This window comes from Nelumbo nucifera, chromosome 2 (assembly GCF_055504915.1).
Source record: "Nelumbo nucifera cultivar China Antique chromosome 2, China Antique-T2T, whole genome shotgun sequence".
NCBI classification, from domain to species: Eukaryota; Viridiplantae; Streptophyta; class Magnoliopsida; order Proteales; family Nelumbonaceae; genus Nelumbo; species Nelumbo nucifera.
The window spans coordinates 32,679,087-32,705,122 of record NC_142650.1 but is presented as its reverse complement, the minus strand read 5'-3'; the positions used below and the strand labels follow the sequence as shown (position 1 = coordinate 32,705,122).

The following is a 26,036-nucleotide window of genomic DNA, read 5'->3' as shown; positions in this document are numbered from 1 at the left end:
AAACACAATAAGTGTTGAAAATAAATGTTAGTAGATCAAAACCATTCTTTATCCAAGTAGCGGATAAGCAATTGAACAATTCGAATCAAGTTGATCAACCTATGAAGTCATAGTTAGGTAACAAAAGTTTTAAAATAGAAATAAATATAAAAAATTAAAAAATATATAGAAAAAAGTAGACACATTTATGATATTTTATTAATCAAATTTAAAAAATAAGTGTAATAAACAAGAAATATTTTTATTGACATGAAAAATGAAATATATAATTTACAACTAACCAAAAATGAAATTATTTTATTATTTGACAAAGTCAATAGTTCAACTTTTGGGTCAAATATGTTAACCTTTAATATCATAAATAACTAATAAAATATAAAAATACAAAAAATGAAAAATATATATAAAGTTTGCAAAAAATAAGTATAATATCATATATTTATCATATTAAACAAAAAAATAAGTGTGACGTATCAAAAATATTTTTACACAGAAATATAAAAAATATAGAAAAAATTGAACACACACACACACACACACACACACACACACATATATATATATATATATAATATACACTACTTTTAAAAATATGAATAAGATTGTGTGACGTTTTTTTACTAAAATACTTCTTTTTAAATTTAGTCATTATTTAATTATGAGGTTTAAATTGTAAATTGAACTACTACTTTTCACCTCATTCAATTCTCTTTATTTAAATCTTATATTTTTTTATAAATGAGCATAAAAAGATAAAATATTATAGAAAGAATAGTCTAGCCAAGCAGGTAGCCTATCAATGATACTTGAAACTTCACAACTTCATCCAATTATCATATATATGTATAAGGTATTTATGTAATTAGATTTGAATTTTGCAATTTGCATTAATAATAAAAATATAAATATAAAAACAGAAAAATTAAAAAATACATAAACTTTATAAAAATTTTAGATACATTATTACTATCACTATCATCATCTAGAATTTTCACATGCAAAGCATGTGCACACTTACTGGTAAAACAAAAGTAAAGATCAAGAGTTGCAAAATAGTTAGATATTCAAGTTTAGGCAGTTAGTGAGATGTTATTAATTAATTGTTAGTAACAAATTAAATGCAAAAAATTGAAAGTAAGGCAAAGATATAGAACAAGAAAAGTAAGCAAAAGTGCACACACGATTTATATAGAGGTTTGGAAACCATGTCTATGTCCTCTACCTCAAAAACTCCTTGAGGATTTTCACTAACTCAAAACTAGGGGTGGATTTGAGTCTAGCTGAGCTGAATACTTGGCTATTTGAGCTCGGCTTGCCAAAATAATGTTAGGCTCAAGCTCGAGCTCGATTTAGGCTAAAGACTTGAGCTCAAATTCGGCTTGTCTCAAAATCTCACAAGTTTGAGTTCGGCTCTACTCGAGTTCAACTATGAGCCAAGCTTCCTATAAAAAATAAAAATTATACATATGAAAATAAAATTATTATATAAATAAAAATGATTTATTATATATATATTAGGACCGATTAGGCTCACAAGCATCACGAGCTAAGCTTTATTGGGCTCGAGCTTGGCTCGATTAGCAAATGAGCCTATACATCAAGCTTGAGCTCGACCTAAAGCTCGATTTAAACTGAGTTGGATCGATCTCTTCATAAGCCAAGCTCAAATAGCTCATGAAAAGATCGATTTGTTTTCACACCTACTTAAAACTAGTTGGACTTCTGAGTGACAACAAAGCCTATACAACCAACAAGACTTTTGGGTGCTATCCCAACCTAACCTGGTAGAACTTATAGCGTCTACCTAACCTAGATTGGACTTATGGGTGTCATTTGAATCTTTAATGGTGGTCAACCCTATAACACCTTGGAACTTAGATGATATTACAATGTAGCACAGATACAACAAGATACAAAGCCTCTCAATAGGTAAATAATACAATATACAAGTCAAAATATTCAAATGCAAGAGATTAACTAACTTAGATGCTCAACTTAGTGAAGAGATTCATAATAGCTTGGGTGAGACTGTAGAGGAGGGCTTCTCAACTTTTCTCACACTTGAAACTTAGAAATCTCTTTTAAAAGTAAAAGAACTCTTGCAAACATAATTACTCTCAACTAGTTGCATGATATATACAATGTAAGCTTTCATTGATTTTGAGCTAAAACCTCTTATTTATAGAGGATGGAGAGCAAGTGACCATTATATAGGGGTTGGAAGATTTTTACCATTCATGGAAGGGCAAATCTAAAGTGCCCCTAAGTTTTTAGGAAATTGACTTACTCATCCCTATTATTTAGGAATTGCCTTAAATTATCCCCAAGTTTTCTAATTGATGACTAAATCCTCTCTTATTGTTTAGAAATTGTTATTTAAATTTTCAAAATGAAACATTTGAATGAAAAATAAGTTTTATTTTTATTTTTATTTTTTTGTCTCTCAGATCTCTTTGAACTCCAAAATTGGCTATAATGGTTCTGCTCTCTATATAGATATGGTAATAAAAGGATTAACAGTGTGAACTTCCCATTGTCAATGACATCACCTCCGTTTGCACCAAGATTCTACCATGGCTGGAACAAAAATGTCAATTTTGGTAGTGGTGTTCCAAAGCTGTATTTATTTGTGACTTTGCATAGTGGCTAATCTACTATTCTATATCGCTATTCACCACCACTAATAACAAGATTTTAGAGAGTAAGGGAGATAAAAATTATATTGCCATTATATAAAATATTATAAAAAATGACAACGAATAACATGTTTTTGTTTCATATTAAAGAGAAAAAATGAGGGAAAGAATTAGTTTCATTCTATGTAATCTTTGACATTAGTTCGCTAGTATGTACCATCCAATCCGAGGATTAAATTAATCTGAAACACCAACCTGACATCTCAACCAATTAAAACTTAAGACCTCTTTGTCTTAATTACTGCAACTCCCTTCAATAAATATATTTTTTGTGGGTATGAGGAATTATGAGACTTGAAGAATGAAGATTCATCCATCCATCCATCCAAGAGATGTGTTGTCAATATTTGGTTTGGTTTGAAAGAAAAGAAAGAGCTTCCCTTTCATCTCTACCAAGGTTCAAAATATTGATACGCCCGATAAGTCAGTAGGGGCATATCGGGCGTTTTGATACTTGTTTTTTTACTTCTTTTTTTTTTCAAAATTGGTTAAGGGGAGCCGGTCTAGGACCCCTCCATCCCCTGAACCGGTCAGACCCTCGATACACCCATTGTAGGGGCATATCGAAAAGGTCCTAGAACGATATGTATCAGCCGATACGGGCCGATATGTAACATACTTTGAATCTTGATCTCTACAGTTTACTTCTCATCTATCCCATAAAAATCAAACCATCTCTACAAAATCTACACTTGGGCTCTTAGGAAAATGATGAACATTGTAGTTTATTTGAACAAGTAGTTAGCTTTCATCTCTTTGTATTAGGGGTGGTCACGAGTCGAGCTCTTCACGAGCTACTCAATCTCAGCTCGTGAAAAACTCAATTCGTCTCAGTCTCAACCGAGCCTTGAGCTCAATTTAAAGGTTCATTTATTAATCGAGTCGAGTTCGAGCCTAATAAAGCTCCATGAGGCTCGTGAGCCGAGCTCAAATAGCTACATAATAATAATAATAATAATATAAGTATAAATATAAATATAAAATTATAGAAAACAATATATAATAAAAATATTGCATATATATATATTATTTTTATAAAACATTTTTCTCAAGTTGAGCTCGAGCTTGAGCCTTGTACTACCTTGGCAACCTGAGCTTGAGCCGTACTATTCGGTTCGACTCGGCTTGAATCCACCCCTACTTTGTATCTTGTAATAATTAGAGTATTTAGAGTATCCAATTTTTTTGAAATACCCATTTATACTCATTGTCCATGAATGACATTTCTCAAGCATTTTTGAGCTCCATAGAGATGACTCTATTAATGGCATTTCTCATCTCTCTTGAATTGTAAGCTCCCCATCCTTTCAGGACAAGAGTACTAAAGAACCAAGTATCCTGTAAATACGATTGCACTAATTCACCAAACAATTGGTAGATCTAAACCAGTTAAAACACTAACTATAAATGGTTTGGGTTAAAGTAACATGAAAGCCATAGTTCTATAAAATGATAGAATGTTGCTACACTGTTAAGTGCTTAGACTTTTCTTTAGTGCTTGCCTTGAACATCTTCCATCTTTGTTTTCATCTATTTCCCTCCCTCTTTGTTCCATTGTAAATAGTGGTTTGGTTTGGAAAATTTGAAGAATAATAGGGGTAAAATAATCCATGAAAGGGAAATATTGGATTTTAGAAAAAAATTATACATCACGTGGTGTCACGTGTGGATAGATTGTAATATAGCATTAACAAATGCTAATGGAAGGGAAGGATTTAGTCAATTGTTAGAAAAATTGAGGGTAATTTAAGATAATTTCTAATTTCCTAAAGCTTAGGGGTACTTTAAGATATTTTCCTTTCATGGAAGTGATTCAAAGTGTCTTAAACAAGTTAGAAGGAACATAAAAAATAGAACTACCATTATGCTTTCAAATAGTAAAAAATCTGGCAAGGCAGTCAACTACAATCAATTAATTATCGCTTGTCATACAAAGGAAGGAATATTTTTTCTCCTTCAGTCGATTGATTCCTCCAATTAGTCAACTGATATGAGTTTTCAAACTCTAGTTGTTTAAAGTAGTCAACTATTGCATAGTGTCAAGGAATTTCATGCCTTTGTTGTCAAGCGTAGTCAATTATGCATTTTGGGTAGTCAACTACTACTTGATAGTGGCTTTGGCTATCAAGGATGGTTGACTATACATTTTTGGGTAGTCAACTACATATACTCTAACACTTAGAAATCTTAGAAAAATTAATCCAAATATTTAGGGATTCTTTTATTGGCTTTCAAAATTATTTTCCAAAATTTCAAATCTTGTTTTTAAGTCCAATAAAGCTTAAGAACCAACCGTATTCTAGCCATTTGTCTCTAAGGTTGATTTTATCAAGTTTGGTCTTATTGAGTATCTTGTGTTATACATCTCAAGCAAATGATTATATCAAGAACCTATAAAATATGACACTTAGACCATAGATTTGATGCTTCTTTCCTCCTCGGTGAGTTGTAACATAAATCTTCTTAACCTACTCCAAAATCTTCTTAGCACTTGTAGTCCATTCATTTTTTGATTCCCATGGAGCAATCCTTAACTTTGGAGGGAGTATTAATGGTCTTGATGAAGTTTTAGCTAAATTAATCAATGATTCTACTTAGATTAGTTGCATACTTAGCATACCATTAGTATTTTCAATGAGTTTGTTATCATCAAACCACATAGGGTCAACAATTGGGACTTAGGAAGACCATACCTCCAAATACATACAGAATTTAGGTCAGAACCATTTGCGATAGTATTAACAGAAAATTACATCAAACACTTTGAATTACTTATGATAGTGTAAGACAATGTATGCTCTTAGCTCCAATTAAATTGATGTATACAAACATTTATGAGTAATAAAAGTACATTATTGTTTCATGATCATAATTGATATGTTTTTGTGAATTACTCCTGAAACCATTAACATCTATGAGACTCATGTTAGTTTAGAATATTTTTAGGCATTGAATAGATTTATAGAGTTTATCTTGACAAGACTAACATTGGTATGTTGTCGAATTGGTGGAGTAACTTGTCTCAGTTGTTTGGGTTAGACCCTAAGCATAGGTAATGAGTGTTTGGAATAAACACTAAAACTGTACCAATTTCCAGTTATGTCTTGGACATTGGAGATAGATGGGCAAAACCAGAAATTTACACTTAACCATAGACTTGATTATGATATTACACTAGGTTTTGGATTGAACTATCTTTGATATGTCAACTAGTGAGGTCCGTCGAGGTTCAAATATTTGGGCATGTTGGGGCAATCTAAGAAATTACCTAAGTGAATGATTGTAGTGATAGGATCGACCCCTTTGTCAAATGAAATGAATATTAGAGTTTATAGTCTCTTTGATAGAAACCTAAATTGTCTGTAGTGGATTTCAATTGTATTTGAAATTTGATTTGTAAAATGTATTTATATGTTATATTACTATTTATGAAAAATGTTTGAGAAATGTTTTAATCCCAATATCCATCTGAACAAAGAGTATGACATTGCACTTTGCAGTTAGGGAAGATATCATTCCCTATGAGTAGTGTTTGGATGATTATGAGTCAAGATGTTAAGTGTAAGAGATCATTATAGGTTGATTACGTGGTGGGATTCTTCTTATATAAGTCCATTGTCTTTGGGTCTTCATAGAATAGCTGAATGCAATGATCATTTACATGTAAATGTTGACTCCAACTGAACCCATGTTGATTAGGCTAGGGGTTCACTGCCCTTGAGTAGTGAATTCAGCCTAGCCTCTTCTAGAGGTGGGGCTGAACCCTTATGAACTTGTGCAAGACCTTTGTGGATCCCATGCCATACAATGTTCAGGCCTACATGACCTTTCAATGCATAAGAAAGTAAGGCATTAAAGTTAATGGGCCTAAGACCTATTACTAATACGATTAGTTAAGTAGACACCTAATAACTTAACTAATATGATTAGTTAAGTTGTCATGTGATTTGGGGTGGATTTAGGTCATGTATTTGGGTATGGAGCATCCATTCTAACAATAAGGATAAACCCTAATCCAAATTTGATTTGAATTCAGCTCCTAGTAGGACTAGGAGAATGCTCTATACAAGGGAAGAGAGAGATGGGCAAACTGGGTCGGATTTGACATTGGGCATGAATTATCACTTTGATAGATGCGTTTGTAGACTCCATAATAGGTATCATAAAAAATTAATTTAGTTTTTTAATCTAGTCTAGTTCAGTGCAAGATTGATACCAAGATTTCAGATTTCAAAATCACTAAGAAATTACTTCTTGGATTGGGTTAGAAAATTTTTAAAATTTGGCCTTCCAATTCCTTGCCTAAATCTTCCCTTTCATATTAGGATCTCCTCTTAAATGTGACATGGTGGTTGTATCCTTTGTGGTGGATGGTAATAGCTTCATTTAGTGTACTTCTTTCATTAGGAATTTCAATGATGGGAAATTAGAAATGGTAACTGAATTGCTAACCATGCTCCAGAGTCAACACCAAAATGTGGACTCCTATGATTTAAGATGTTCAAAATGGAACCACTCAAGTGGTTTCACTATCAAGTCCTTTTATAAGGGCCTAGTGGGTGAACCACAAGAGTATTTTCTTAGAAAAGCAATTTGGGGGTTTGTGATTCCTTCAAAAGTAGAGTTCACTTGGGTCATTTTATTGGAAAAATGCCTCACTAAAGACATGCTTATAAAGAAGGGCTTCAACTTTGTAGTTATGATATGCCCATTTTGTTTTCACTACAACTCTAGTGTAGTAGTGTGGAACCATTTTTTGAAGGCATTGGTGCTTTTCCAAATCAATGACAACACTTTTGGAATGGTGCAAGTTATTGGAATGACTAAAAATAGGAAAGCTTGTTGGTTGACATTCCCTTAGTAAGTATTTTGGCTATTTGGCCTCATAGAAATACCATAATTTTTGAGGATGATACATTGGATTCTTTTTTTTTTGTGTGAATTTTTTCCTCGCAACACTTGTATATATGTATATATGTGTGTGTGTTAGGATTGCGGACCTCATGAGCCGAGCTTGGCTTGAGCTTGCTCAACTAGCAAACGAGCTTATATATTGGGCTCAAGCTTGTATCGAAGGTCGGTTTGAGTTGAGTCGAATCAAGCTTTTCACAAGCCAAGTTTGAATAACTCATGAAAATCTCGATTTGTTTTCACCCTTACGTGACACTCATGTAGTTCCACACAGGGGTGAGCATGGGTCGGTTTGATTCGGTTCCATGGAAAAACCTGGAACCTACCCTGTAGGGGTCAGTTCTAGGTTTTTGGAACTAGAACCTATTCTGTGAAGGTCGGTTTTGTCCTTGGTGGTTTCGGAGAGTTCCAGGGTCTACTCGTGGAACCTATTCTTTCTTTACTCTCCCCCTTTAAGGAAAAAAAAGTAAAACATGTCCTTTAAAAACTTGATTTTCAATAGCGATAATATATAGTTTAAAACTTATATTATCTTTATTGATTAAATTGAGTAATTTAATATGTAGATTATCATAATATATTATTAAATGGTTGAAAATTTGTCATTATAATTTAAATTTTGTAAATATTACCCTTTACATTATTTATTATACACATGCAAATATTAAAATGAAAATAAATGACCAAACCACTTAAGTAAACTCGATGGTCAAGTGAAACCATGGCTTTTGCAACCTGTTTGGAGTTTATTTTAAGATAAGTTTAGTCTTAAGGCTGGTTCACCAAGGCCAATTAAGGCCGATTCATCACGGCAATTCGGGTAGGGTAAGGTCAGTTCCAAGGGTAATAGGGTCGATTCGAGTTTAGTTCTATTTGGTTCCGGGTACAACATACCCATTTGCTCACCCTTCTTTCCACATTGTCATTATGAACACGTATGCCTATTCTCAAGTCTCAACTCCCTTCTCTCGCTGCATCAGCACTCCCTCTGGAACGTTCTCCTTTCTTCTCTGTTGAGTTCTCACATATTCTCCGTCTTCCGACTATCTTCTCCGGTGAGAGCATTGCGAGATCAGTACCCAGGTACGTCCTATTTCTCTTGTTATCGTTTGTTGTTATTTCAAACGGATATCTGCGGTGAGAATATTGTTGCAATATCTTTTACTGTTTGTTGTTATTGCGTTATAAGGGGGAACCGAAGTGTGCATTCCAAAGAGGGAACCAAAGGTACGACCTCTATCTTTTACTGTTCTTCTCCACCCTCTTTTCTTGGAAGTAAACCCATATGTAAAGCAAGGTTTTAACGCTTTTGTATTGTATAACCATGTCGTTCATTTAGGTCTCCCTTTATTTCTGGGTAAATGGAGATTATATTGGAATCTTGCTTATGCTCTCTGCTTCTGTCGTCTCAGAAGTTGTCATTTTGGCGACGTAACCTTTTTGATGCAATCATCAATAGCATGTCAATTAAAAATAAATGAGCTCAAGCCACTAAAAATAGGACGATACCAATTGATAAACTCCTAAATTTTCAACAGTAGAAGAAGAATATAAATTAAGAATTAGCAATAATAAGTTCCTTAACTAAGACTCAGTTTGGAAGGAGTACAAAGCCAAATATGCAGAGTGCAAAACCTTCTAATTTGTATTATTTTGTATGTATTTGTACTGTACATATCTGTATTCGCATTCCTTCCAAATTGTGTGGACAGAGTACAAATACAAATATGTAGGGTGCAAAACCTTGTATTTTGTATGTATTTGCATTGTACATATTTGTATTTGTACTCTTTCTAAACTGAGCCAAAAGAATTTTTCCTCTCTTGTTGAACTCTTTTCTGTTATGTTATTACTTTGTTATTTTACTTGCACAAGGGTAGCTATCGTGCTATTGGTATTGGAATGCAGCTCTATAAGTTTTATTGAGATTGATTTTTAGAATTTTCACCTTGGGAATTCTTCAATGCCATTTCTTAAATCTTAATCCTTACTTGCATGCCATTATTTTTGCATAGGGAAGTAAATTAGTTGGTGTTTGAAGCCATGGTTATTATCCATGTAATCACAGAACTGGATGGGAGTAATCCTGGTATTATTGAAGTTTTGGGTGGGAACTTGGAATGCTTGTACTTTAGGACAGCCAGAAGTTCACACTCATTGACCTGAAATTAAGGGGATAACAGTAACCAATATCTCTGGCAAGAAATTGGATACAACACATTAGTAGTTAGGACATCCAAGACATTTTGAAGTTTATTGACCTGATTTGTTGTCTTTATTTGTCAATGCATTCCATGTGTTGGAAAAGAAAATGCATGACTACTACTTGCCATAATTATGGAATGGGTATTTATAACCAATTCTTGAGGACTGCTTGGCTAACACGTTCGTTATTTTTTTATTTGATTTCACTTCTAAATTTGGCATTTCAATTTTTCCATCATGTAAATAGCAGATTAATCAATGCATTCAACTACTATACCATTTAATAATGTTATTAAAACCAATCCTTCTACCAATTTGCCTAACCTGTTTACAATACTGTCTTATAGTAGTTACCACCAACTTTGATTTGTCCAGTGCCCCTGTCATGTGGTATCATTTTATAGAAGCTATACCAACATGATAGGTTACAAACATCTTTACATCTTTTGGCTCTGTTTGTTTGCAATGCAAATTCATTTGTGCTAGTACACATGGATGGGAGTGCGGGTGATAATGTTGCCATGGCTTTAGGTTAGACTATGACTTTTTAACAAATTTGTATTGGTGGTTTATGTGTGAGAGAAAGAAATGGAAGTGTTTAGTGAAAGAGATAGGGAGATGGAGAGGGGGGAAGAAATAAAGGTGGTGGTGATTAAACTATTCTATTATGCTTCTCTTGTCAATGGTTATTTTTCCTTGTTGAATTGTACGGATAGATGGCATCAAATAAGAAAGATAAGCAAGTAGCTTCAAGTCAAACTAGGGATACAAATAAGAATGAGCAATTTGATATGGCATTATGGCCAAATGGACCCAGAGGGATGAGAAGATTTTTATTGAATTGATGTGCGGTCAGGTTAAGAAGGGGAATCGATCCCACCACAACATTCAACAAACTGGGTGTTGCTATTAGAAATGCATTTTTAGCTAAGACTGGCAATGACTATCGAGACACAATTCAGAAACAACTAACAAGTTGAACAAGTTAAGGGCATATTATACAGGGAATTTGAGAAGTTGATGTCACATTCTAAGACTTATGCATGGGGATTTTGAAGACTTGATTTTATGTGGTTTGATCCAAAGAAATGGTCTTCAGAAACAGTGCAATCCAAACACCATTTCTCTACAGAAACATGTTTCAGGAACATTCTGCCAAATGTGTCCTTTGTTTCTCAGAAATTGAAAACAAGAGAAATGTTTTGGAACATTGAATTTTCTTAGGAACAGAAACAAGTAGGAACAATGCCAAATGGAGCCTTAGAGTTATTTGCGATCTGAGCATGGAGTGGGGATGAGAAGTTACACCACCTTGAAGCAGGAAAAAATTAGTCTCTTAGGAGATTCACTAGGGGTTTGGAGTCAGGGCATGATAAACTCAGCTAGGGATTGTCGCGCGCAATTTCTTAGTTACAGTCATTCATCAAGCCACAAGTTTTAATTGAATCTATTAGACCTAACTTTGGTTTCACCTAATCACTACAAGTTCATATTGTTAGATGCTTCTCTGATGAGTTATGAATGCAACTTTACCATGCTTAGTTTGCCTTTGCCGTTTAATAATCTTTATTGGAAAGTAGTATTAGATTATTACTTTATTATTTATTTGATTTCCTCCCTCGTATTAATTTCATCATTGTTTTTTTAAAGCTGCAGGTTTCAGTGGATCAATATTATCTACTAGCTATTGATTCTGGCCATACATAATGCCTAGGCACAGCATTTTCATCCCTCTTGATTTCAAAATTTTAATACTTTGATGTATTATTTCATCTTGTCTACAGAAGTTTATTGCTGTACTGATCCATCATTTGATTTCATTATTTTCTAGGTATTATTGTGATTATTGCGACACATACTTAACTCATGATTCTGTGAGTTACTAACCTCCTTTCCATACTCCCATTTATTTATTTATTTTTTTTAAACAAGCAAATGACATGGTTCTACTGATTTTCCTCTGCTCTGGAAGGTTCTCTAGAAGTGATTTAAGATTTTTTTGGTATTTTGATGCTTAAATGCAATAGTAGTGGGGATATTTGTTTTCCTTTTTACAAGGAATACTTATTATTAATTCCTTTCCATTTGGAATTAAGGGTTGGCTATGTTGATCTAGTTTCCAGATGGATATAGTTTAGGTTGATGTAACTCCTTCTAACCTCTTCTCCTATTGGGCATTCCATTCCTTACCTGCAGCTTTTTTTGATAGATAAAATAATTAAATCACAATAAAGTGAGTGTTCATAACATCCAAGAACCACGCGGGAGGGGCCTGCAACCATCTAATTTCAGACACAATTTTTAGCATCACTGGTAACCTTATGAGCAGGTCCGTTTATAGATCTATGAATATAGACAAAACTTACTTGTTCATGTTTTTAGTCATAGATTTAAATATCATCTAAAGTTCTAAAACGTGACCATGGGATAGAAGAATAGTGGGAGTTTCTAGTATTAAAATCATTCAAGGAGTCTGGTTGAATTAGAATTGAATTCTATTCCTGATAGCTGATACCTAGCAAAAAAAGAGCTACCTAAATAGCCTTCTGCTCAGCTTCAATAGTTCCATCCTGTAAATCACAACTTTCCCCTGCAGCACCACAAAAAACATTATCAGAAGTGAAACAGACAAGATTCAGCCCCATCACCTCTATTCTGTTTGTAATTTTCTTGATCAATTCTGTTCTGTCTGTAATTAATCAAGAAATCTCGAAAAACTTGGGTCTCCATCCTCTCTCATTGGATTTTCCCCGAGACAGCCAAATACTCCTTTTCTCGTTAATATAGCACCACCATCCAGCCTCTTCCTTCTTCAGCCACTAAATAATAACTTTGGATCCCCCTTAATTACTGGCTTCTGAATGTTCAGCTCTCTAGCCCTTTGAAGACTTTCCATCACAGCCATTATTTCAGCCCTCAAAGAATCTCCAACACCAATCGATCCTGAGTAGGTAGCAATGATTTTTCCTTCCTCATTTCTAAAGACACCCCCTATGCTTGAGGGACCCAGATTTCCTTCACTACTCCCATCAAAATTCAGAGGAGGGGACCAAGTTGGTCTTACAACAACCTTACTAGGAGCTGAGTCAACAACAACTTTCCAATTCCTCACCAAATCATCTACTAGGATTCTTTTGAAAAGATCAAGAGACTTCACCTAGTGGATCACCTTAATTGTAATGATTTCAATTAGGGCATTCCTACTTCTCTCCTTATCAAGAAAGATCCTCTGGTTCCTTTCTTCCCATGCTGTCCAACACATAACCGCCCTTGTAATAAATATCTTCCCCTCTTCTTCGACCAACTAACAAAGGTAGAGGCAAACAAGCTTTGCACATTTGGCGGGGGGTTCCACCTACACCCAAACAAAGAGAGAAGCCATTCCCATATTGGTGAAATAAAAGGGCAAGGGATTAATAAATGGTAGCAAGGCTCACCATCAACCTTACAAAGAGAGCACCGGTTAGGGGATAAGCACCAATTTGGTCTTTTCTTTGAAGCAAATCAAAAGTGTTGATTCTCTCCTAATAGGATTCCTAAACAAAATGCACCCACACAAGGTGGGATAGGCTTGCTCTAAACCTCCCTTACAGGAAAAGGCGTCCCTAGACTATCCCCTGGCTTAAGGCTAAAAAGAAAGAGGCACAAGAGAATGACCCAAAAGAAGTAAGAGTGCAAATTCGACAATCCCTTTTAGTAGGGTCCAAAAAACCCCAACCAACATTTGGACAATAGACACAAGAACACTCATTTCCAACTCATGAAGCCCCCTCTTGAATCCCAAGGTCCAGTCAAACCTAGATGAAGAACTAGAAGGCACAATGAAAGAAGAAATAGGCTCATCCTTACGATTGAAAATGGCATAGAGGGAAATTGCTCCTTCAAAGGAGAATTATCCAACCATGCATGTTTCCAGAATTTGACACAATTTCCAGAACAAGGATTATACTTGACAAATGGGAAGGATGGTAAAACTGCATTGATGAACTTCCAGGGAGAAGCTCTAGAGGCCCTAGCCAAAATCCGGGAATCCCAGCCATCAAGCGCAAGCCCATGAATCCTTACGATTGGAAATGGCATAAAGAGAGGGAAATTGCTCCTTCAAAGGAGAATTATCCAACCATGCATGTTTCCAGAATTTGACACAATTTCCAGAACAAGGATTATACTTGACAAATGGGAAGGATGGTAAAATTGCATTGATGAACTTCCAGGGAGAAGCTTTAGAGGCCCTAGCCAAAATCCAGGAATCCCAGCCATCAAGCGCAAGCCCATGAATACTGATGATAACTTTTGTCCACAACTTGTTTCTATCCTTAGGTAATCTCTACAACCATTTCCCTAACTGATGTAGGACTAGCTCAGTTCTAGTCCTTAGAGAATGTTGAATGGTCTTCTTTGATTAGAATTTTATGGTTGTTGATGGCTACAATGGCTTTTTGAAGGAATAAGAGAGAAAATACCTGGAATCACTCACAGGGAGCTTGGAATCACTCTAGGGCTTTGCAATCACTCACCATAGTTAGCTTAAGCTGAAGAAAACTTAATAAACTTCATTACTTTTTGTGTAAAACGTCCATACATATTTATAGACTCTAAACCAAGGTTCAAAGAACTCTTTTTTTTTTTTTTTTTTTTTCAAATCTGGTTCGTAGGGGCCGGTTTAAGGCCAGTCTTCCCCCTGAACCACCTACCGACTCGAAACACCCCCTGTAGGGACGTATTGGGAAGGCTCCGATGTGATACGTATCAGCTGATATGGGCTGATACGTATCAATACTTTGAACCTTGCTCTAAACTCATAATGAACCTAGGAGTCAAACTGTTACACTCATAATAGTCCTAGGAGTCAAATTGTTAGACTCAATAATCCTAGTAGAACTCGAACTAAGCTGTCATATTCTATTTCAATTCAAAGAAGGCTCAATAACTCTAACCCTAGTTATGCAATGACTCTGAAATTTTAAACATAAACAAACTATAAATAGACAATCAAACCTTATTATTGGACCCTACAGAAAATTTGTAAAATGACAAAAATACCCTTGGTGTCCAATTCAGTCCAAATCCCAAGTACTATCACTATGCCATATCAGGACCCTGTTGTAAGGCCTTCTTCTTTCTAGAATAAGTTTTCAGGGGTGCTGATCAATTCCTATCACTAACAAAGCAACATTCCTCTCTTGGATATTCCCTAACCCTAATCCACCAAACTTCTTGCTTCTGCTAACCACTTCCCACCTTACTCTATGGTCCTTCTCCTCACTTGGCTCCCAAGGAACGTTTCTCAACTGAGAGCATCTGATTTTGGCATTTTTAATAGAATTGCTTGCTTATTGTTGCTGATTTAATGACATTTTAAATCTCTTAGAACCTTTTTATTATCTCAGAAACCTGTCTCATTGTGATGGATTTTTTTTTTTCAAAATTTTATTGGATAAATGTGTGGGCAGTAAAGCAAAGTCGGTGCTCCCAAAGTGACCCAGATCTGCTTTATATATATCATAATAATAGATTCCTACACCTGCACCATGTCAACCCAGAAGGAAAGAAAACCACATAATTTTGCTTGTATGTACTCATTGTATTTTGTAAATCTCTTGGAATTTTCACACTGAGGTAATATCATGTTTAACTTTATCCTCATAACTCAAGTTGAAATAAATGTACCTTCTATGTCACTTACCCTTCTTTTTTTGTATTGCAGCCTTCTGTTAGAAATCAGCACAGTGCAGGCTACAAACACAAGGTAGTATATTTACTGTAAACATGACAAAGAAAACCTTTTTATTGCTGACATTCTCTATGCCACCTCAGGCAAATGTGCGTTCCTATTATCAGCAATTTGAGGAGCAACAAACACAAAGTCTGATTGACCAGAGGATCAAGGAGCATCTTGGGCAGACTGCTGCATTCCAGCAAGTTGGTGCAGCATACAATCAACATCTTGCTTCTTTCCAAGCAAATCCTCAAAGACCCCGTCTTCCTATTCTGCCAACACCTATTTTGCCAACTGGAGCTCCACAGGTACCTGGGACATCATCTTTGGTTCCAGGAATCAGGCCCCCTGTTTTACCTAGACCTGTTGCTGGTGCTCCAGGTAAATCAAAACTTCTTTAGATCTCTTTACTGCTTCATTGACTAGTGTTTCAAATTCCAAATTAGGTTGTGGCTTCCATGGTTAATGAGAGTATGGAACATTCACTAACATAGAAACTGCTGCATCAACAAGTGCCTAATCTAGGGGATGCTTGGTATCATTGTGCATATCTCATCCTTTTATTTCATTAATAAAACACTTGTTACTAATCAGAAAAAAAGAATTGATGTTCACTTGAAAATGAAGGCTTTAGCATCTCTTATATGATGGTATTAGATCAAGAGACCATAGAAATAAACCCGAGGATCACCGATCACCATCAACCTGCACATTCTCAAAGTTCAGAACGAATGTCATTTTAAGACCCTTTAAGATAGTGTCAAATTATCTATTTGGCATTGACATCCATTGGACAAGATGTTCATCCTTAAGGCCTTGGTAATTAGCTTATTTGAATTGTGCAAGTTTCCATGGGCATTACCTGGCCTGCAGCACAAATTGGTAATAGTGAAAGTTAACCCTCCATTACCAATTCTTTGAGACCAAGGAAGAGGATGGCCCAGGATGTTAAAGAAGGGCGAGTGTTCTGTTTTGATACTTTGTCTCCAATAGGACCATCAACAAGAGGTGGTTAAAATATTCTTATTTTTTTTTTTACCTTTTATGAAGAAGGTAAAATATAGAACTCATTAATGACCAAAGCAAAATGATGTACAACAACAAGCAGTACACAGGGAATATAAAACCTTCTGCCCCTACAGGATTAATTTGCCATACCCTGTTTCTTTACAAAAAGGTTCTCATAGACAAAAAAATGTATTGGGATTTTAATCTTTGAATAGATAACCATGAAAACATCATTTCCACAATCCTCTGAAATATATGGAGAATTTGGGTTGCTCCCTTTTTCTTGAATATCCTTTTTTGTTTCCTGCCAAATGCACCAAAATACCACTGCAGGTATCATATTCCAAGCCAACCTCCCCCTTACACTAAACCTTGAGGCCACCAGCCTTTTAAAAACTCCAGTACTCCCACTACTGATTCCAGGCAGCAACTGCAAACTGAGAACAATTCCGAGATCTTGGACCATACCTCCATGGTGAAGTCACTGTGTAGAAATAAGTGGCTTATAGATTCTGCATGGTTCTCACACAGACAAGTTAGGGGAACCCACCATCATACCCTTCCACACACACATACACACACACACACAAAGCAAAAAAAAAAAAAAAAAAAAAGAAAAAAAGAACAACCTTGCACCAAATTATCTTGGCAGGGATATATTAATCCTCTGATCTTGCTAGAAATTTGGAGAAAGATTTCATTTAAAAGCTGTGTTTTTAATTTTTCACTTTCAATGAATATAATTTTGTTGCTTATCGAAAACAGTTGTCTATGAGTTATTTTAACCTCAATGCAAAATTGGAAAATTATCTCAAGTCTGTCATTCAACTTGTGACTTAAATTTAAGGTATCGGGCCAGCTTCAGCTGGGCCGTCCTTGCTTGTGTCTGCTGCTTCCTTGGTTGAACCTCCCTTGATAGCTACAGATGAGGGTTGAGTGAGTCTCTTGGGCATTTGAGAATTGAGGCCTAGTAAGAAGGGTTAATATCTCTACTTTAGTTGAACTGGTATCCTCTATGGGCTATTAAAGACCCTCCAGATGCTCCCACAAGGTCTATTTACTCTGCTTGGGGTTCAAGAGCTGCCATCCTTTTTCCGTTTGATTGATAGTGTGTTAATTTGTAACTATATTTGAGTCCTTTAATTTTTTTTTATCTATTTTTGGTTGCAGTTGGTTTAGTTAATTTCACTAGGCTTAAAAGTCTGTATTTAACAATTCAAGTTAGTTTGAGTACCTGTATGAATTCTCTCTGATTTTATTCAGTTTACAGCAATTAGAAAATATTTTGTCAGTTTTGAGTTGGATATAGTGTATTAAGTATAGTCCTTGTATTTGGAACTTTTTTTTTTGTTTGAATAAGCAAGTTATACTTTAATAAATTATGTTTTGGAGATTGCTGCAGGCATCTATTGTCTGTTAGTGCTCTCCCTCCCTCCCTCCCTCCCTCCCTCCCTCTCTCTCTCTCTCTCTCTCTCAATAATTTGTTCAGTTCTGTATAACAGCTATTGTTCTTTCTTTTCTTCACTTTATTCTGATTTCATATTCCTGAAATCTCTCTTCATCATTGCCATCATGTGGTGTAGCTATCTGTATTTCATCTTTTTTTTTTTTTTTTTATAGGAAACGGTAACTTTCATTAGAGAATTGAAAAGATTACAGACTCACCACCCACAAAATGGATGAAAAAACAAAAAAAAAAAAAAACAAAAAAGCTTACAAATAAGCCCAAAACAAAGCCTCCCTAGTAACTCATTGCTTAGCTAAAGTGTCAGCCATTCCATTTGCTGACCTTCTTACCCATTTAAAATGCACCCCAATCTCCCTTGCTAAGCTAATAATCTCTCTCAGAGGCTGTCTAAGAGACCAAATTCCCAAGTTTCTAGATTGCATCCACCCTATTACCAACTTGGAGTCTCCTTCCACTACTAATTGCTACATTCCCCATTTTGTTTCGCTTGTCTCAAACCTTGAAGTAAGGCCATTACTTCTGCCCTTAATGAATCTCCCACCCCAATTGGGCCTGAGTAAAGGGCCAATACTTTTCCTTCCTCATTTCTGAACACGCTCCCAACTCCCGACTGACCTGGATTACTTAAGGAGCTTCCATCAAATTTTAGCTTCACCCTGACCTGAGGCGGTGGTACCCAACTTTCTTGTATCATAGGAGAGGAAGGAGAGGATACGGCTATAGTACTCCAATTTCTAATTAAGCCAGCTGAGGAGAAGTCCTTGAAGAGATGATGTACTTTCAGCCAATGCATAACCTTGATGGTGACAACCTCAACAAGTGCTTCCTTGGCATTATGAATCCTGAATTGCGATGTTCTGCTGCACATTATTGGGTTGCTGTCATTGTCTACAGCTGCCTCCCCTTGGAAAGCCATTCATGATTTGCTTCCGGTTTTTTCCCCTTGGATAAGGTATGATTTGAACTCTGGTAATCTCATAAAATTCTGGGAGCAGCCTTGGGTTGGGGACTCATCTCTGATGGATCAATTTCCCTCCTTATATGCCTTGTCAGATCTGAAGAATGAACCCATTTCTTCCTTCTTAGTCCCTTCTGATTCTAATTCCGGCTTTGGATGGAATCTAGGGTTGGGGAGAACAATAAGGGATACAGATTTGGTCTGCCTGTCGCTCTTACTAGCCACCCTTGAAAATGTTTTCTTGGACCCGAGTAAGGATGACTCTAGAATTTGGACCTCATCCTCCAATGGTTCCTTTTCCTGTGTGTCGTTTTTTGAGAGTTTGGTCCATCCTCCTACTCTCTTTAGCCTTTCCTTCCCTGTTAATGAGATTTGGAGTAAACCCATTCCTCCTCGGATTGACAGTTTTTGTTGGTAAACTTACCTGGAAAGATTAAACACAATTGACTTGCTTCAAAGAAAGAGACCTAATTCTTGTTTACTTCCCAATAGGTGTGTTCTTTGTAAAGCTAATGGGGAAACGACTTACCACCTTATGGTTACTTGTCCAGTTACTAAAACTATTTGGGAGTGGGCTTCATCCCTGTTTGGATGTACTTGGAATCCCCCCGTGAGTTTGCAAATCTTGTTCTCTCCTTTGTTCTCAAGATGGCCTAATAAAAGAGGGAAGATCATGTGGAGAAGCATTAGGGCGGCTGTGTGCTGGTCCATATGGGAAGAGAGGAACTCTAGAATTTTTTCAGACAAGGAAAGATCTATGGAGAACTTAACTGAATTGATACACGTAAGGGTTAGCCACTGGCTGAAATCTTTGGAGCTTTTTCAGATTTCTCCATGGCTGATCTTTTGAGAAAGTGGAAAGAAATTGCTACCTCGGCTTAGTGCAAAATGACCTCTAGACCTTCTTGGTCCCCCCTCCTTCAGGATTCATGAAACTGAATTTTAATGGTTGTTTAAGGAATCCTGGGCTTTCTGGGATTGGGGGAGTTTTCAGGAATGAGGCTGAGATTATTAATGCTATGTTCTCTGGCCCTATTGGAGAGGGTGACTCTCTTAGGGCAGAGATTTTAGCAGCTCTGGAAGGAATCAAAGGAGCTAGAGAATTAAACATTAGGTGCTTGGTCATTGAAGGGGACTCGAAGGTGGTAATTAGGTGGTTGAAGGAAGACAGCAGTGATTTGTGGAGCTACAAAAATGAAAAGAAAAAATTTAAATGGCTGAGTAGGGATATTGGGGTGAAGTACAGCTGGGTGAAGAGAAGTGCTAATTCCATGGCAGATGGGTTAGCCAAGCAAGGGGTGCTTAAGGCTTCTTTGTTTTGGGCTATTTTTTAGCTTTCTTTCTTGTTCTCTGTTGTGGGGGAGTTAAGATATTTTACCTCCCCTTTCTTGTACTTAAAGTTTCACAATTTTCATAATCTAATAAAGCATTCTGTTATTGATAAGAAAAAAAAGTTAAAAATGATGTACAACATGGATTCCCCTCCCTCTCCAACTGTTTGCAAGTCTGTAAAGATGGTCATAGGTCAAATGGCCCAAAAACTAGGTTGACCTAATGATTCGTGCCATATATAAAATATTATACATATTATAACTGTAGAAGTTGGTGGTTGGATGGGTGCTTTTCTTGTTTTTATACGGGTAACTGAGGTTTGAGTCATGTGATCCACCACATTTTTTCATTAAAATATATGCTTATTAAGTCAACATTTTTTTGAGAGAAAAGTACACAAATAATGTTGAATGGTAGGTTACATATCTAGTCCTCTCATGGCTATTTTGTAACTACAATAAAGCAGTAGCCTGGGTGGGTAAGTGGGTTGTTGAAAATTGTTTGGGTTGCTAAAACTCAGATGGTTTTCAATGGTTCTATTGAGTTGAGGGTGAGTCATCTGGTTTTAAAAATGTTTGAATATTGGGTTTATAAAACTGGAAAGGTCATTGGGTTCTTTTTTGAAGGGTCCAACTATCGAATCCGTTCTAAGTCTGACAACATTGAATACAAGGATACTCCTCTAAATGGTTCCAGCCTCAAAAACCATTGTGGATTTAAGGCAAAGAATGCAAAGAAAAATGTGGACTTACATTAATTTGAAGAGTCCTAACATCAAGATATGTGATGACTTCGAGAACACATCACAAATCTTAAACTTAGATTTGCCGAGTTATTGTGGTATTTTGATGAATTCCTAATAATAAAATAAATTCTAATATAAGTAGACGAATTACTAGAAAAACAAATCTAAAAGCCAAAGAATCGAAAAAAGGGAAGTCAATATTTCCATTTATCAAAAAAGAGTGAAACTCCAATAACCAAATTAAGATTCTTGTCTAGGCTTGTACATTGGTTTTTTTTACCTAATTTTCTGAAATCATGCACTTCACTGTTATTTTTACTCAACTTGGATATGCAGGCAAAAGCTTTCTAATGTCTAATAATTATGAAGCTTGTTCATGTTTGGACATAGAAAACTAATGCCAAAAAATTCATTTTGATTTAACAAATCATCTTTCCTCATCTTTTTTCTTCATACCTCTTGCATTAGTGATTAGTCCTTGATTTTCTCCTGAGGATTGTTTCAGTTTATGTACCATATATTGATAAACCATTTGGTTGGTACTTGTGCACAAAGAATGCACTTGTTGCTGTTTTTATGTTGATGATAATGGATTGCATTACCTTATGTGTTGGCTTTTGTAGGTTATGCAGCTGCTCCATCTATGCCATCAGTATTTGGCCCATCTGGTACACCTTTGCCTATGCAAGTTAATGGATTGCCAAGGCCTCCGACAATTAATTCTCCAACAACTGTTCCTGGGGGCACAGCAGCTCCAACTTCTAATGGTGCACCTTCTATGGTTACACCAGTGATGTATCAAGCAAACCCAACCACTGCAACAAGTGGAGGTTTTGATAGCTTTAATACCACTGCTGCTTCAGGTCTACTAAGGCCAAGTCCAAGTGGAAATTCTGCTCCTTCCTCTACTGCTTCACAAGATGGTTTTACTTACGCTCAAAATGCCGAGGCCAGTAATTAGTATGGTCAATGGATATATCTTTTAAATCCCCATCCCCCTCCATCTACTACCTCCACTTTTTAGGTAGATGTTCATGTTTTTCAATGTTTTGGTTGTACATTTAGAGGGATTGGAAAACAAGTGTTACATTACTTCGAGAAATAATATAAAACACAAAAGATTTCTCATAACCCTCTCTTGGTAAAACTTCATTCTTCTTTTGTAAGTTTGGTTGGAATTGCATTACTTTAAGCTAAAACAAAGTGAAACATGAAGGATACATCATTGATATTTGTCCTTTTTGATCAATAATAATGAGAGGGTATTGTTAAACATCAAGAAGCAAGAGGAAGTCAGGTATTCCCAAAGGGGATCCTTTTACACGTCTCAGAGAGACGACTAGAAAACAAATCCAGAAGTGAACGCAATTAACTCATTGATGAAGATCCCAGTGCAATAAAGATCTTTCGACCCTCCCTTGGCAAGGTTGTTAAGGGATAAGGTGACTTGGTGATCCCTCTGATAATATGTTCATCCAAACATCAAAATTTTCACATCTAAAAGAGTGTTAAACCTGCGAGGTCCAATAAAGCCTTCCCATGTCTAATCCATAGATGAAGTGAACGCTATTAACTCATTGAGAAGAAAAGAGGAGAAGAGAGTGAGAAGGGAAAATTCCTCTTTTACAAGAGAAGAGATTCAAGCTTCTTGCTATGTGAACAAGAGCACATTCAATCAACCATTGTGGCTGTTGTTTTACACTTATTCCATCAAGCATTTGGTGGGTGTCTTGGCACTTCAACAATGGTTTTAGAGAGAGTTTAGACAGTTTGTTTGGTGAAATCTTTCTCATGTTTTGTTGATTGAAACACTTGTTTAATGACTGTTGTTGTATATTCAAGAGGTTCTTGTCTCTTGAAGTTGATATCCTCTAGTTGGAATTAGAGAAGTTGTAACCCATTATTCTTGTTGGTAGTGGAATATTTCTGAGTTAGTGTCCCGCAGTTTTTACTCTTTACATTGGAGAGGTTTTCCATGTTAAAAATTCTAGTGTGCTATTCCTCTTGTGGTGTTTGGTTATTTTTCCCATTGGCTATTACTTGTTGTTTCTCCTTTGATAATTACATTGCTGACTTGTACATTGTTAACAAGGGGTTTTATTCCCAACAAAGTGGTATCAGAGCTTTGGTTGAAGTAATTTTGGGTGCCTAAATCATGGATGTTGGTACACGTCCTATGGTTATGCTGAATAGGAAAAACTAGACCATTTGGAAACCAAGAATGGAAGACTTGTTGTATTGTAGGGACTTGTATGGACCTATTGAAGGAGAAGAAGCCAAACCGGAAGGGATGTCCACTGAGGAATGGAAAAAAATTGACAGAAAAGCTAGAGGGATGATTAGACAATGGATAGAAAATAGTGTCTTCCACCATGTTTCTGCGGAAACTTCAACACACTTTCTTTGGAAAAAGTTAGAAAGTTTGTATGAGAGAAAAACAACGGGAAACAAAGCTTTCTTTATTAGAAAGTTTGTGAACTTGAAGTTCAAGGAAGGTATATCAATTGCGGAGCATTTAAATGAAATGCAAAGCATTGTAAATCAACTCTTCTCCATGAAAATGGTGTTAGATGATGAACTACAATCCTTGTTATTTAGTTCTTTGCTGGATAGTTGTGAGACATTGGTGTCTTTAAGTAACTCCTCACTGATGGTTTGTAACCACCAACATAGATTTTCTTTTCTTTTTTTTTTTTTTGAAAAATGAAAATGAACGACATGGAGTTCGATTATTTTTTATGCTATGTTACATCAACTTTTGTGCCATAGGCTCATGCAAGTGACGTGCCAAGGTTCTGTCCCTACTGTGATGGGTAAGGTAATTATTCCTTCCAATCTTATAGCTGCTTCGGAGAATCCGACTAAAGGCACGTCGATGGGTTGTAGTTGGTCAGTCGTCAGCTGCATTTTCTCGAATGCCTCATAGAACATGACGTCGACTGAAGAACTGTTGTCCATGAGGGTTCTTCTTACTTCGTAGTTGGCAATTACCATCAAAACCACCAGTGCGTCGTCGTGGGGTATAGACACCCCCTCTGAGGTCGTCATCCGAAAATGAGGTGAGCTCCTCTGGTCTCTGTTTCTTTGGTATCCTATGCTCAATGTTCATTTGTCGAGCATAGGCTTTTTTGGCCAAGGCAGTCTCTCCCCTGAAAGCTGATCCACCAGCTATGACTTCAATGGCCCCAAACAATGTGCGGCTAGGTTGGGGGTCGGCTAGCGTAGGTGCAGACGACGATACTAGAATTTCACTGCCAATATAGTCTTTCAAATGTCCTTGTCGAATGAGGGACTCGATCTCGTTTTTGAGATCATAGCAAACTTCAGTGTTGTGGCCCATGCTACGGTGAAACTTACAATACTTCTTTGGGTTTCCCCTTATGGGATTCCTCTTTAGCTTGGTGGGCCACTTCATATACTCTTGCTTTCCTACTTGCATAAGAATATGAGTTCAGGAGGCGTTCAAGGGAGTGTACTTGTCAAAGGATGGTGCCAATGACTTCTCATTGTTCTTGTTGCTTGGGCCATCGGTTAGTCCGTCCCTGTCTTTCCTCTTCTTTATGCTGGGGCCAGTCTCTAGGTTTTGCAAGCGCTTGTTGGTCTTGGCTTCCTTAGATGCTATGTTTTTTTTTACTTTTTTGAGAAATCCTGCCTTGTTTTTAGGCGGTGTCTTGGAAATAGACTAGTTGAGGGGTTTGGGCAGAGGCCACTAATGGGGTTAAGGTATTTAAACCTCGAACTCCTCATGATTGAACCTCTTCATATAGGCTTGAAGGCTCTCCCCAGGCTTCTACTTGATGCATTAAGGAGATGACGATCTTCTAACATCGTTGGCTTTTCACAAAGTGGGCCAAGAAAAGGTCTGCGAACTGGTCCTAAGAGCTGATGGACCGAGGGGGGGGGGGGAGAATAGAGAACCATCTGTGGGCAGCTACCTTGAAAATTGTTGAGAAGGCTTGGAACATTAGGGCGTTGGAGTAACCATGGAGGAGTATTAGGGCTCAAAATCTCTCCAAGTGATCCTCCAGATCCGTGCTTCCATCATAAGTTTCAAGAGTAGGCGCTTTGAAATTAGGTGGGAGTGGCTCCGAGGTGGAGTCAGTGAAGGCCTCGATTCGGGTGGACGAGGCAGGCTAACTAGTGGAGGCATTACCTTGGCCCTCCTTCACCCGTCTTATCTCATCTTGGATGGCATTGATTTGCGCCTGGAGGTCCTGGAGACGTCAGTCAATCTGAGGCATGGGGACCTCGGCCAGTTCCCAGGATTCTCTCACCCGAGAAAGGTCTACATGGTTTCCTGAGTTTTCGGATTCAGCCTGATCCCGGGCTCTACGAATCCGGCGATCATTTAGATGGTTGAGGGTGGACACTATTGGGGGGAGAGACACGACGTCGGCCAACTCCCGATTGATGAGGGGGGCTATAGTGGCCTGAGCGCCCGTCGTCGTCCTTATTGCGGTTGGAGGCAGTGCGATCGGTGTGATGATCCTTACAGTCTTCCGAAGTGTCATGAACACGGGGGTTGTGATGGTTTCCACCTTGACTGGGTGGAAGCTGATATGTGTTGGATCGATGCTTGACGACTATTGCTACCAGACTCCGAGGGGTCTTCAAAGATGCGCTTGCGGGCTTGCTTAGGCATTGGCTCACTGTGTTGTGAGCAGATTTCCTGTCCTATTGTTCTCGGCCTCCAACAAGGCGGCCGCCATAGTTTGTCCAGTTGTTGAACCAAACTGTCAAGTTGCTGGAGCACTGCATTAAATTGTTCGTAGGTGACCAAATTTTGGGCATTGGTGACATTATCCTAATTTCAGCCATTTTCAGAAATGTTAGGTAGTTTCTTAAAGTTCCTTGTGAAAAAGGGGGAAGATGTTAAGTCGTTCCCACATAGGACACCAATTAATGCTTCCAAATATGGAATTGAGGGCAACAAAGTAATTTTCAGGGTCCAACGGCTATTGGTCCCATATGCTAAGAGTGAAAATGCGTCTGAA

At 36.9% G+C, this 26,036-nt stretch overlaps 1 protein-coding gene across 6 annotated transcripts; it reads left to right on the top strand.

Moving 5' to 3' along the window:
* Positions 1-8,516: 8,516 nt before the first annotated feature.
* Positions 8,517-22,173, top strand: LOC104603289 (U1 small nuclear ribonucleoprotein C-like). Of its 6 annotated transcripts, none has more exons than XM_010267286.2 (7): positions 8,517-8,690; positions 8,797-8,834; positions 11,463-11,526; positions 11,644-11,686; positions 15,520-15,561; positions 15,630-15,912; positions 21,666-22,173. In XM_010267286.2, exons 3-7 carry the CDS (start codon positions 11,519-11,521, stop codon positions 22,001-22,003), a joined length of 714 nt encoding a protein of 237 aa, XP_010265588.1. In that variant the 5' UTR covers positions 8,517-8,690; positions 8,797-8,834; positions 11,463-11,518; the 3' UTR covers positions 22,004-22,173. The 6 variants fall into 6 exon arrangements, with proteins under 6 accessions (XP_010265588.1, XP_088755524.1, XP_010265586.2 ...); XM_010267285.2 differs by having other exon boundaries at positions 8,551-8,690; positions 11,469-11,526; XM_019198757.2 differs by lacking the exon at positions 11,644-11,686 and having other exon boundaries at positions 8,551-8,690; positions 11,469-11,526; positions 15,531-15,561.
* Positions 22,174-26,036: the final 3,863 nt, after the last annotated feature.